Source organism: Carassius carassius, chromosome 28, assembly GCF_963082965.1.
Source record: "Carassius carassius chromosome 28, fCarCar2.1, whole genome shotgun sequence".
Lineage (NCBI taxonomy): Eukaryota > Metazoa > Chordata > Actinopteri > Cypriniformes > Cyprinidae > Carassius > Carassius carassius.
The window spans coordinates 27,996,364-28,010,376 of record NC_081782.1 but is presented as its reverse complement, the minus strand read 5'-3'; the positions used below and the strand labels follow the sequence as shown (position 1 = coordinate 28,010,376).

At 37.6% G+C, this 14,013-nt stretch overlaps 1 protein-coding gene across 2 annotated transcripts in view; it reads right to left on the bottom strand.

Moving 5' to 3' along the window:
* Nucleotides 1-14,013, bottom strand: part of LOC132108258 (endothelin-converting enzyme 2-like) — a 57,994-nt gene that overhangs the window by 18,884 nt on the left and 25,097 nt on the right. For both annotated transcript variants that reach the window (XM_059514930.1, XM_059514931.1), the window contains 3 exons: nt 11,002-11,088; nt 7,062-7,206; nt 2,758-2,973 (listed from right to left, as the gene is read on the bottom strand). In XM_059514930.1, the coding sequence (XP_059370913.1) occupies nt 2,758-2,973; nt 7,062-7,206; nt 11,002-11,088 (448 nt within the window). The remainder of the gene's footprint in view (nt 1-2,757; nt 2,974-7,061; nt 7,207-11,001; nt 11,089-14,013) is intronic.

Below are 14,013 nucleotides of genomic sequence, written 5' to 3'. Positions count from 1 at the left end.
GTGGTAGGTTTTTATGACTTTTATGAGTCAGTAATTAGAGACCTAGTAACCCCCCATAACAAACTAGTAACACCCTACCTGTCAACTTAAACACCTTAGCAAATCACCAAGTAATGATCTAGAAACCATCCATAAAACTATGGCAACCACACAGAATATCCTGGCAACTGCTGAAATCAGCTAGCAACCTGAATACCCTAGCAACTACTTAGCAATTACTTAGCAACATCCTACCAACCACCTAGAAGACCCTAGTAACCTCCAACCAGAACACCATAGCAAACATCTAGAAATGCCCTGAAAACCATTTACAACACCATAGAAACACCCTGCCAAACACCTAGTAGTGCTCTGACAACCACTTAGCAATGCTAACCTAGCTATGTTTGGGAAGTCGTGGCCTAGTGGTTAGAGAGTTTGACTCCTAACCCTAGGGTTGTGGGCAATACCACGAACCCCCAGCTGTTCCCTGGGCGCCGCAGCATAAATGGCTGCCCACTGCTCCGGGTGCGTGTGTGCGTGTTAAAAGCAGAACACGCACTTTGGATGGGTTAAATGCAGAACACGAATTCTAACTAGTTAGCAGAACTCTGCCAACCACTTACAAGACCTTAGTAACAAGCCAACCAGAACACCATAGCAACCAACTAGTAAACACTCAGAACAGCATGAACACCTAACAATCCACAGGCAACCAACCAGAAAACCACAGCAACACTCTGGCAACCAACCATAACACACTAGCAAACAACCAGCAAGCACCCAGAAAACCACCGGAACTACCTAGCAATGCTAACCTATCTACGTTCTAAGAACCAACTATATAGCACCCTATTAATGGCCTGGCAACCAAACAGAATAACCTGGCAACACCCTAGCAATGCCCTGGCAACCACCTAAAACACTATAGTAAAAACCTGTAATCACCCAGAACAAACAACCAGCAACCATCCCTGGTAACTCCAAAAGAGACTCTTTTAATATAATAAATGTCATAATTACATTTGATCTTTTTTCGCAATATAGACTCCCTGGATGGAGTGTGATGTCATGTCTTGTTGTCTATATTCACTGTGAAGCTTACAATCTAGTGTGAGCACATACTTTATCCCTTCACTCGTTCTCAACATTTTCTTCCTTTCTCTCTCTCTCTCTCTGTTCTCTGACACAGGTCATTAGGGAATGCTCTTAATTTACTGTTCACTGGAGCGCTGCGTTCACCTCGTGCTGCATACACACGCAGACTCAAGAACCCCAATCCACAGAAGATGGATCATATATCTGAGAGTAATATGAGATCAAAAATATGTTCATGTAAGGCGAGTGTTATTAAATGTGCAGAAGGGTGAGAGAAGAGTGTGTCATGTGATTCTATGAAGCTAGCTGTGGGGATGATGCAACACACAGAGTCAATGTGATGGAGTGTCATTAGGGCAAAACAGCCGCAAGGACCCCAGTGTGAAAGTGCATTCATTAGACAGAGAGAGAGAGTTTGATTAAAGCCAGCGCATTACAACAGCTTATAAAACAGGCAAAGTCAAATTGAGCAACAATTAGAGAGAGAAATGAAGTAATGCATTCAAAAGTAAACGAGACTACATTAGCATTTCCTGTAAGGAACACTAGAACTTGCAAGGAAAAGAAAAAGGTCAATAAATATTGCCTCAGGTTTTTTTTTTTTTTTGCAGTGGAAACCAATATGGAAACATTGTGGAACATTGTAGTATTTAATATGGAAACGCCATGGCAACCATGCGGAAACAACCAACAAGCCGCTTTGAGTGCTCTGATAACTAACCAAAATATCCTAGCAACCATTCAGCAACACCCTGGCAATCATTAAGAACTATTGCCATAGCAACCACATGGCAGCACCATGGTAAGTGCCCAGAACACTGTAGTGATCATCTCAGAGAAACTCTGTGGCATCCACCCAGAACAACCTAACAATTACTTGCAGTGATCTTGCATCCCCTTAGAATATCATAGAAAGCACTCAGCAACACCCTAGCAATCATAGGCTTTCCATACGATAAGTTCCATGGGATTCGGGACCTCAGTTTAATGTCTCATCCGATGGAAGGTGCTTGTGACAGTATAGTGTCCCCATCACTACACTGGGGCGTTAGGTTTTACACAGACTGGCCTCACTTACACCTCTTTCTACAGCAGCCTAGTTTTCCCAGGAGGTCTCCATCCAGGTGTTGACCAGCTCAACCCTGCTTAGCTTCAGTGGGCAACCAGTCTTGGGTTGCAGGGTGATATGGTTGTGGATAATATAATATAAACTGGGACCAAGTTTTAAAGTTTTTCAAACTTTAACCTCGCATTTCTTTAAAAGTGTAACTGATAAAAACAAGACTTGCAGGTGCTCTACTGTAAACCCATGAGAGGTTGACTAATGGAGGCTTTTACAGTTAAAGAAACAGAGAACGAGTGCAGAAAGTCACTGTCCTTTATTGAACAAACAGACAGGGACAGATGCTCTCTGAGAAAACAAGTAATCAAGACACACAGAGCAGAATCGATGAAAGTTTCTGAGCAGATCTACAAAAACATCCCGAGCACAGTGAACTGAAGCGTAAGACTCTTTATAACACATAAAGGCAGCAGTTTTCTATTGGAATATCAAATAAATCATTTAAGAGTCTTTCTAAAAATATACTGTTGTGTGAACACTGAGTGAGATTTACTAAGCAAATCCCGTCCTACGAAAAGGACAAGCATGTGTGTGTGTGTGTGTTTTCCGGCACTTACCCAGCAGGTGTTTGAGCACAGCCTGGTTCTGGTCCCAGATGCTGTTAAATGTGCTCCAGCGGGACCGGCCATCTGGCAGGGGGTTTTTGCGGACCCATCCTCCACAGGCATACTGGTAAAAATCCTGACATGGGTCGGTAGAGCGGTCAAGAGCTTCCACGATCTTACTGGCCACAGTTACACATGCCTCCGTTAGACAGATACTACGGGCAGGATCTGGGGTTAAAGACAACAGGACATGCTATTTGCAATGCATTCAACTTAAAAAAAAGGGGAAAAAAGCCGATTATGTTGATTTTATGCATTTCAGGCATCTGATTTGGTCTAATATTCACACTATAATCGCCACCAAGAAGTAGTTTTATGTAAAATCAGCAGGTCTGGTATGTGACCAAAAGTGTGAATCCTGTCCACTGGCCAGTTTTCTTCACAGTGCAATGAACAAGAGATAGTAATAATAATAATAATTGTCACATTCAAGGCTTGCAAGTATTTGTCTATCAGGACAGATACATTAACAGGTGTTCATTCAAATGTTTAATTTTCACTCCAGGGCATTTTCCTACCTGCATGCCAAAAAAGTGTCAGTGGTGTCAGAAATGTTCACCTGCTTCTTCTGGGTTTTTTTATGCACCTACTAGACTGGAGTGTGAAGCATTCAATGGAGCAATAGGCCTATTTCACAACATGATGTAGGAAAACCAGAAGTAGGGGGAAATATTTTCCAGTGAAAGCACTAGCTTCATTTGCTTGCCGAACAATGGCAGAGTCCAAAAGTAATCAGTCGTGTAGCGTACCTTTGTGTTCTCATTCAAAGAAAAAGCAACCATCGTGAGCTGTTCAGTTAAGAGTGTACACTGTGGCTGTTTAGTAAAATATGATTTTATAACAATAATGAATTGTAAAACCACACTAATGTTTTAACTGTACAGTTGGTATGGTATTTTTGTTTAAACTTGTTTTGGCTCATTTCAAAAAAGTATTTCATGTTTATATTAAATTAATGTTTATACAAAATAAGTATGTAGAGATGACTTTAAAGAATATCTGTATTTCTTGGTTTCATCCATGGTGATATGAAAATGGAATTTAAAGGAGAAAACTCCTTTTTTTTTTTTTTTGTAGATGTAGTAAGTGTGAAAAAAAGTCATCAACCCACTAAACATTGGACGTCGGATAGAATTGTAGATCATGTCTATATTAGGTCCGTCGGTCCATGACCATTTCTGAACATCCATTTGGACGTCCAACCATGACCCAACTTGGACGTCATCTTGACGTTCAACATTTGTCCTTTGAACTGGGTAATTTATTTGGATGTCATTTGGACGTCTATAACAGGTGCAGAAAATTGACATAATTAATATGTAATATTTGTTTTATAGGGCCTATCAACATGATTAATACATGAAGAGTTCAGCCTTTAAGTGCCATCTGAAATTTATTTCTAGAATTATCATTTTTATCAAGCTTATATATTTAAGTTCAATAATTTCACTTAAATGGCAATGCAAATTACCTGTTAATTGTCATTTAAGTGAAAGTACTTAACTATACAGGCTTTATAAAAATGATCATGAACTCTCCACATACAGATTAATTATAAACAAACACGATTTATTATGTGAATGCCTATTTATTTATGCAGGCCATTTTTTTTTCATTTTCCTGTTTTTCTTTAACTGGTGTATTTAAAGTAGCCTAATCAGGTTATTTCTTTATGCATACATGTATTTTTGCATGTACTGTATCTGTTTATTTATTTGGAAATGCAATTTCTGGGAAATTATAGTTCAGAAAATAATTTCATGGTAGCATATATTAGGCCTATCCTCCTTATTTCTAATTTAAAAAGAACCAACAGCAGCTAAGAGACAGGCGAGGACAACTCTCTATCAAGGGCTTTGGATTTCAACTAAAGAGACAAAAACTGGTCAACATCAGGCAGCACATCATCATAACCCAACCAGTAAACGCCACACTGATTGGCCGAGGCAACATGACAGGCATTTCGCACGAGTGTTCAACCATTGCAAAATGACGGCACAGCTTTTCAGCCTGCATCAGCAAATTTATTTTTGAATAAAGATGAAAATGGTGATATTGAATTGTGATTTATTTGTATTTGTATTGTTATATGTAGTCCCATGTTTCCAGAGGGTGGAGGACATGTTTTCTGTGCCAGTTAATTTTCCTGTAGCTTTGTTTGGCTCAACAGCTAGTTTCAACAGGAAATGCATTACACCTCCATATGCATCTTCAGTTATCACCTGCTGCTGAGACAATCAAGTGGAGTTTTTGGAAAATGATCTAGTCCCATTTCAGAAGGTGGCATACTGTTCCAGATAATTTTGCAAAAACTCAATTTGATTGTCTCAGCAGCAGGTGATAACTGAAGATGCATACAAAGGTGTAATGCATTTCCTGTTGAAACTAGCTGTTGAGCCATATAAAGCTACAGGAAAATTAACTGGCACAGAAAACATGTCCTCCACCCTCTGGAAACATGGAACCACAGTTATAGAAGTTATAAAATGTCAATTGAGGTCCTGAAAAACCCTGAACACTGCACAGAGGTCAAAATTACCATTACTACATAAATAAATAATGTCATTAAGCACAGAAAAGCATTTTGAAACTCATTCTCTTTTGTTTTAATCCTAACTGCTGAAGGTGCTTCCTTACTAAATTATTCATTTACTGTTGCTATGGACTGTGAGATAACCAATAGGGTACGTTGAAAACCATTTTTTATAGTACCAAAAAAGATACTATTCAACATGAACTAAACCCTGTATTTACCTCAAGCTGATGTGGTTCCTCATGGTTCCTTAATGACCTATAACATCTGACCCTAATTACCACTTTCCCTGCAATAATATTTGAGACTGAAGTGTCCAACACACACAGTTAACAACAAATTAGCTTTTATTAAACCACTTTGGAAATCATCATGGCAAAGCATGCCAAATCATGGCAACTGGCTCATTATACATGCCTTGATAAAAATAAAAATAATAATAATAATAATTGCTCAAAAATAATTTGTAGCCTCAATTCGGATCTTTTCACCTCTCACTGAAAATTGTCAACAAAACAGACAACATATGCTATTCTGACTTTTGGCTGATAATTTATCAACTGGAAGAAAACAAGCTGTTTGCAGTCCATTATGATAGCGGATGTAATGGCGGCCATATTGTGAAACAGGCCTATGGTGGCTGCTATTATTGTTTTAGTATTGTTTTTTTTTTTACCAAAACTATTTAATTAGTACTAAGAAAATGGTCAAGGCACCACACTGTACTTTTTTATTGACAAGCTTGAACATACTACTTGTTAAAGTGAGTCATGATGATGTATGGCCATTGTATTCAATTCACCCGATTGATCGTTTGCAAAGACCCGCCCTCCTTAGTCACTGTTTCTATCCCTAGCAAACACTCACACTGCAAATCATGTTCTCACACAGTGAAGAATACATAGAAGAGCAAAAAGAAAACTGGCAATGTGCTGACAGACAATACAGAGCAGGTAACTTCTGATATCAAACAAGGTCTCAGGACTCTTAGCTTTCAAATGTTGTCATTTTTAAAGAAATCCAAACAATAAAGACCATTTTGTGGCTCTTCAATGTGCTGTGACAGATTACTGTATTGCAGGGGTGGGGAACATTGATCCTGGAGGGCCTGCGTCACTGCAGAGTTTAGCTCCTACCCTGAAAAAAAACAAAAAAAACCTACCTGTATCCTGAAGACCTTGATTAGCTTGTTCAGGTGTGTTTGATTAGGGTTGGAGCTGAACTCTGCAGGGACACAGGTCCTCCAGGATCAACGTTCCCCACACCTGCTGTATTGCCTCAGTTGAAACACATGAACTACTCCTCTTTTCATATTTACATAAATTACAAAATTAACATGATAAACGTCAGAAAGTATGTTATGTCAACCGTAAAAAAAACACACACATTTCCACCGAAGTCAATCTACTCCCCTGTATGATTTGTGGTTTAAGGCTAGAAGGGATACAGCTGATTGGTCAGATTGCCTGTCAATCAAACTCTTTGCAAACAGTCAATTAGATATTTGTTAAATGATGTCTCTGTGGTCCAAGAAGAAAGACATTCAAGTATCTACAAGGTAAGCACATCACCTGGGAATTCTATGCTAAATAAACATACTAAACTGCTGTCTTAAAAGCATAATCAGTATTTGCTTAATCAGTATTTCACAGCATCTTATTTATCAGTAAGTTATTATGTGTTACATATTACATTTTACTCCATCTGAGTGTTTGTTTGTTACCTCTGTTGTAGCGGACTCCCAGTGTAATCGCACAGCCGAACAGAGCTAGAAGTGAAGCGAGAAGCAGACCGGCCAACACTACTTCCAGTTGAGTTCTCCTGCCCAGTGGACCAAACAACTGAATACCACCCTTACGGAAGCCCACCTGAAAGAGAGTCAAATATTGATCATCTGTTGTTACAATTTGCTGGGACACATCCAAAACTATGTAGTTAAAAAAGTATGGGATGTTTTTGGACGTCATATTATGTAAATACAATGCTATATGCTTAGTCATTCATTGCCATGATACAGTATATATCTGAACACCATGGCATTACCATCTGATACCGACACTATAACACAACAGTATATTTTTGGGAGAATAAATGGCTGACAAATTGTGGCACTCCAATTTAAACACTTCAAATGTTCACATGGTGCAAGTTTAAGTCTGGCCAGTGACTAATAGTGATCTCATTCTTCCTTTTCTTTCTCTAATAAAAAAATAAAACATGTTTAAAACTTTAAAAAATGTTTAAAAATCTTCTTATGAAATATTCTCAAAAAAGAGCAATGACTTCTTGAGTAGAAACACTGGGAACATCACGTAGGGCTTCTGTGTCAAAATATACTGCACGTCTCTTAACATTATTCAACCACCAAAGAACAAAGAACAAGTCGCCTGGGGGATACCGTATCAAATACATGTGTATTATCATTGCTTGCATGGCAAACCAACAGAAGAGGTGTCACATTTCCTGTTTGACATAAAAGTGAGCAACAAATGAAAGGGGCCACATGAATCGATATGAATTAATATCAAATGTCATTCATAATTCAGTGTAGGAAATTCCCTGGAAATCTGACCTGCTGTTTTCTTCTGCTAAAAGCTATAATAATATGTCAACATTAGAAAGAATACAGGAAGAAAAGCTGCTGAATATTTCTCATGCTGTTTCTCTAAACTCATGCTGTTAACTGTGCTTTCTTTTCAATTACCCTACAGTACCAAAGTAATACTTTTAAAATGTGGTGGTACAGGTTTTCTGGATAATTGTTCATTTAACACTGCAGTCATTAAACACTGAACCATTTATGTCTAGTTTTTCTACTGTAAATTTATGACTTTTATATTAATGATCTCCATTATAATTGGCTATTCCTCACATATCAAAATATAGTTGCTCACTGGGGTCAAGTTGATGAATGCTGAATAGGCTGACATATAAATGTGAGTGGTAATGCATTAATGCTTTTATGGTTATAAGATAATATCTGTGACAAATCTTGCTAGGCTAGCTTTAACAGCTTAATTTAGTTTGGATTAATCTGGTTTGATTTAGAGGGCTTTCACACTGGCAGTTTAGTGCAGAACGGGGCACGGTTCAATGAAAAATCGCTAATGTGAACGTTGTCATGGGACCCTGGTGCACTGAGGTACAGAACCCGAGACTATCTGGAGAAGGTGGTCTGAGTTTGGTTGCGGCGTGGTTTGCATGAATGTGCAAGCAACACAGACTCGGGTGTGAACTTGTTCAGGAAGTAAAGTATCCCGTTTATGTGTAACACTGTAGATATCATTGTTTCCTCAACACACGAGAGAGTTGAGGTTGATTCCACACACTCCTAAAAGTCAAAATTAAATTAATTTAAATTAAGAAATTAAAATTAATTATTATACGGTGTATAATAGCACCAACATAACAATAGCACAAAAATTACAACTATGCTCAGTCGCGTTGTGTTCTCCATTTTCCGTGTGCGTTTGCGATGACGTAAGGTGACTGCAAACGCACCTGGATTCCATACAACTATTGAGTGTGAAATCAGACCAACGCTACAGGAGGCGCCGGGAACAATCGCGCTCGGGCTCAGACCGCAGCAAAGGAGCCCAGTGTAAAAGCCCTCTTACTGTAGAGAAGGACAGGAAAATAAAATAAAAATCACAACCACTAGAGTACTTCAAGGATCGGTACTTGGTACCTTTCTGTTCTCCAAATAATTAAAAACCATGAGACCTACACTCTTAAATATAAAGATTCTTTATTGGCATTGGTTTCATAAATAACCTTCAGAGTGTTAGTGATGAACACCTGCTGCTATTGAGAATTACAGAGGATTAGATGTTGATGTTTTATTGGTTAAAAGGATGCCACCATCATGGAGATCAATGCTTGCTTTAGTTGGGCTCTTGACCACAGTGTTAGATCTCTCTCTGCATGTAGTGTTGTGAAGCAGAGAGACCAGTGCTGTATTTTTTTATATATTTACCATGAGCTGGTTTGATTATGTCCAAAACACATTTAGCTTAATTTATATATTTAGGTTTTGCATAACCAATCCTGTTGACACTACAGCAGGCAAAGTGTTTCTCTAACAGCTAAAATAAATAATTTTTGAAATCTATGTGACACATTTATAAATTTGAACTCAACTTCTTTTTTTTGACACACACAGACATCAAGATCCATCATATGAATCCCAATAATGGTGACAACAAAATGTTTCAGTGCATCATGCAATGCAGTATGAATAATTATTGTCACCACTGTTAAGGATCATATGGTAATTGTTCATGTCTAAAAGCCTAATCAATAACAGGATTTATTTTCTCTTTCTAAACTCTAGCATTACAGTTTAAATTACTTAACAGGTGTGGTGTTTCTTTAGTAGTCAAAAGCAATTAATAAACCAAAGATAAACACACTGAAACAGAAATTTCAACCAAGAATGTTCCTTCATTAAAAGCATAATATAACCTGTTATTTCAAGACTTGATTCAGCATTGCACAAACTGTTGGGAAACAAATTTCATTGAATTATTAAAAGGCACAAGAGCCCAACTAAAGCAAACACTGGCCACAATTATGGTAGCAAGGTTTTTTTTTGCAGTTGATTTCATCCAAGGCTGTGGCTGAAGTCAGTTGTTGTTCTTCTGTTTCTCTTTGTGATGTTGTGATGTTGATTGTTAACATCAGGTGTTCATTACTAATGCTCAGTCATAATTTAATTATTCACTTAATTATCTCATTAACTTTTTGAGGACTTGGGATTTGACTTGAGACTTGCTTGTGACTTCAAAGGAAAGTCTTGGTTTCTCCTCTGGTGAAATCAGCTGCTGAGTTCATGGGTGGAACAAAAATATGTCAGTACTTTTTTTTCTAATTGGCCCCTGGACTTTCCACATCTGATAACCTTTAACATCCACGGAAGCTGTTCAAAACATGTTTTCCATGATACATCCAATGTAAAGAGCATAAGCGTTCTACAGCTTTGAAAGAGACACAATGCTAACTGCACACAAAAAAATGCTCATTCTGCTGGACCACAGTGACAAAGCATGTCCTCTACCCTCTTGGCACTGGACAAGGGTAGATTCTGCATGCTGACTTTGAGGGAAGCAGTATCTACTGTACGTAATATCAGCTAAACACCGGTGTGCATCAAGGCTTGGTGCTTGGCCCTTTCCTTTTCTCCAAATAATTACAAACACATATTTATCATGAGATTAAATATTAAGATTCTTTTTTGGCATCAATGGTTCCATGAAGAACCTTTTAGCATACATGCAAGCGTTCCAATGTATAGAAAATGTTGACAGACTAAAAGGTTATTTGGGGAACCAAAAATGTTTTTTTCTATAAAATCACTGCAAAAACCCCTTTATGGAACCTATTGAGAACAGCGTAACTGTCAGCTAGATTTTTTTACAGTAAGAGCATCCAACCAGACAGGGAACAGCTGAAATTGACAGAGCAAAATTCACTATCACAGCTACCCAGCAATTGTTGTTTCACCCTGTACTTTTCAAAGGAATTGTGCAACAGCAATACTTCTCACTGTCACTGAACTAACAGCTTAAATTATTGGTTTCCTTATTTGTATGTGGTATTGTATAAAATGTCTGAATGTAAAAATAAAATGTACACATCCACACTGAGCCCTAACCCACACCCACCTCCACACTATCAGGAGACATGGCTCCATCTGCAGAGACGTCTGTCCCGTCCTCCTCCTCAAACGTTGCACGCTTGTAGTTAGACATCTGAAAGAGACAGAGAATAATATGTATAAATATGTTAAAATATTACTTTTGTTAGCCCTAAAAGCCAGTGTTTACTCCAGAAAAATAAATAAATAGATAAATAAAAACATGAGAAGTGATGTGAACAGCAGCAGACAGGAAAAATTGTCCATTTTGCTGTTTTAAGTGACCTTCCAAAACAATCAGGCACTGGCAGAACATCTACTAAAGAAGTATTTGTGATTTATTTGTCGCTTGTGAAAAAAATGTTTAACTTTAAAGTAGCTGCCAATTGAGAAAAATGCACCATGAAATCAAAATAGAGCCTATTTACTTTCTTTATATTAAGTTCCCACAGAATCTACAGGAAACAATTTTGAAGGCCTTGAGGCGAGAGTCAAAGTTAAAATTCTGAGGACGAGAAATACTGCAAGAGAGTGTGAAATGGAGATGAATGTTGCATGGGGGGATTCCTTGTTTCCTCACCCCCATCGTGTACGTCAGAGAGGAATTTATACAAACACATTTACACACACACAATGTTCACAACTGAAGAGGTGGCTAATCTAAACCCAAGGGCAGCAATTTGCCAGTAGCATGTTTAGGCACCACACAACCCATGCAATAACATGGGGCCCATGCGGTTCAGGGGGCCCACCGCGGAACACGATTTCTTCCGATGGGAGTCGAGAACCGGCATTTTTTTGGACTGGTACCGATAAGCTTCTAGACACACAATACTGTTATCGATACTTATGTTGTTTTATCTCCGTTCTTCTGTGTTAATGGCGAATTAGAAGCTGTTCTCATAAACCGATCTCAAGCTGATGACACACCTGCTGTGAGAGGTTTGGCATGACATGCAGCGGCACCATCTCAATCTCAGTCCAGCGTGGGGAAAATAATTATAATGCTGAAGTTGAGGTAGAATTCATATTGCTTCATTAAATAACTGACAAAATTATTTAAAAAAGCTTTCTGTGAGGTGCAATTTTACAAACACCACAAGTTGTCCACGTGCTCTCTGTCTTTCCCTCACAAAATGTGAAAATGGCTTCATAGCACCACATTGTGTCTGCACTATAAGCGAGCTGCATACTGCACAGTTGACACAGGAATTGTCACTGTTTACATGCATCGTCACTAAAGTTTATAATTTGCATTTCTTTGCAAGTTTGGCCAGTTTTTAAACTCTCAGCATTCATACGCTCTCCAGAGAGAGCACACTCAACATTGCCCCATGGTAAAAATAAAAATAACATCAAACATTTAATTGCATATTTTTGATAAAAACAAAAGTCTAGAACCCCCCCCCCCCCTCCACCAATCAAAAAAAAAAACTCCTTCCCACTCCCACAAGAGTCACCTAAGAGGGGAATTCACCCCGTTTTAAAAAAAGAAACTCAGGCCCTGAATGAATGTCTGTAAAAATCCTGAATGGAGCATCAATAAATAAATAATTCTACATGTTAAAAGAAAGCCCTTTTTATCATGTTGTTAAAAACAGAGATAAAAAAGTCCCTCTAAAAGAGAAACACTCTCTGTTAGGAGTGATCACGCCCGCTCCCCTGAGAAAGTCAATTTTCTCTCTATGAAGAGCCTTTTATTTTAAAAATGTGCTTTATGTATCTTTTTCTGTTTGCTTGGAGGCAATTTGTAAACTGCAGTTATAAAATAATTTCACCTCAGCAGCGCAAAAGGACCGCCAACCAATTATTGAGTGCATAATTAACCCTCTGGAGTTGTTTCACGTGTATTCGCGTTATGAGTCATTTTCTCCTGATAACCCCGAAAAAGAACTTAAATTACACTTTTTTTTTTCACTTTGTTTTGATCGTACAGATAAGAGCAATACATCAATCGAATCTGTAAAGGGTCTACTTTTATTTGTATACAGACATAATAACAAAAAAACTTTGTGCATTTATAAAATAAAGATAACAAACAAGGTGTGCTGTCTGCGGCCTTTGTCTGCGCTGATCTTCATTTACCAACACGTCATTAAAATGACCTGTAACTCCGTGAATACTCAACGAAGAGACATGAGAGAGATATCTATAGAAAGCTTGACATGTCTACTTAAACTTAACTTAAACTAAACAAGTGCTACCAAAAACAAATATTATGTTAAAGTAATCCATATGAAAACAACGCAATGTCCCCTGCTTCTGGAGATCTTGAAAATTTCTGTTTTGTAAATGTTGTTTTGATTGATCTTTGAGAAAATTTTCAATTTTTTTGAGATATTGAATTTTTAATTTTCCTAAGCTGTAAGTCACAACCATCAGAATTAAAACAAAAAACTCATGAAATATTTCAGTTTGTGTGCAATGAATCTAGAATATAATAAAGTTTGCTTTTTTAAATTAAATTACAAAAAAATAAAGAACTTGTCCACTTGTCCATATTCTTTTTTTTTAGCACCTGTATACAGTATGCATGACTATATGTTTGTTGTATCAGTTGTTTTTCCAACTGAAAACATCCCTGGAGGTTTTGTTAAATCTACATAATTTCTGAAAGCAAATTTGTCCAGAAAGTCTAGCTAAGTAAACATGCAACAGACATAAAACACAGAGATCTACCCACAGGGGAACTCTGCTGGTCAAAGTTTGCTTTTCAAATCTTTGTAGAGTGTATTTTTCTCAGGAAGACAATGTTTCGATTTGCTTTTTGTTTATCGCTATATGTTTTATTGGTGATACTCAAGAGATCCGTATTGTAACTTTTTGTTCCTGTGAGTATGTACCCTTTTAAGTGATCGATAACAATGCAGATATCTAAAGGGCAAGATGACAAACTCACTGCAAAACTCACATACACAAAGCATGCATGAAATGAACATTTTATGCAATATTAACTCAAAATTCTATATAAAAATGAAATTCTTGTCTAAGGATGTCTAAAAATCTAAAAAAAAAACATTTCTTACTAATGCAAAGAATT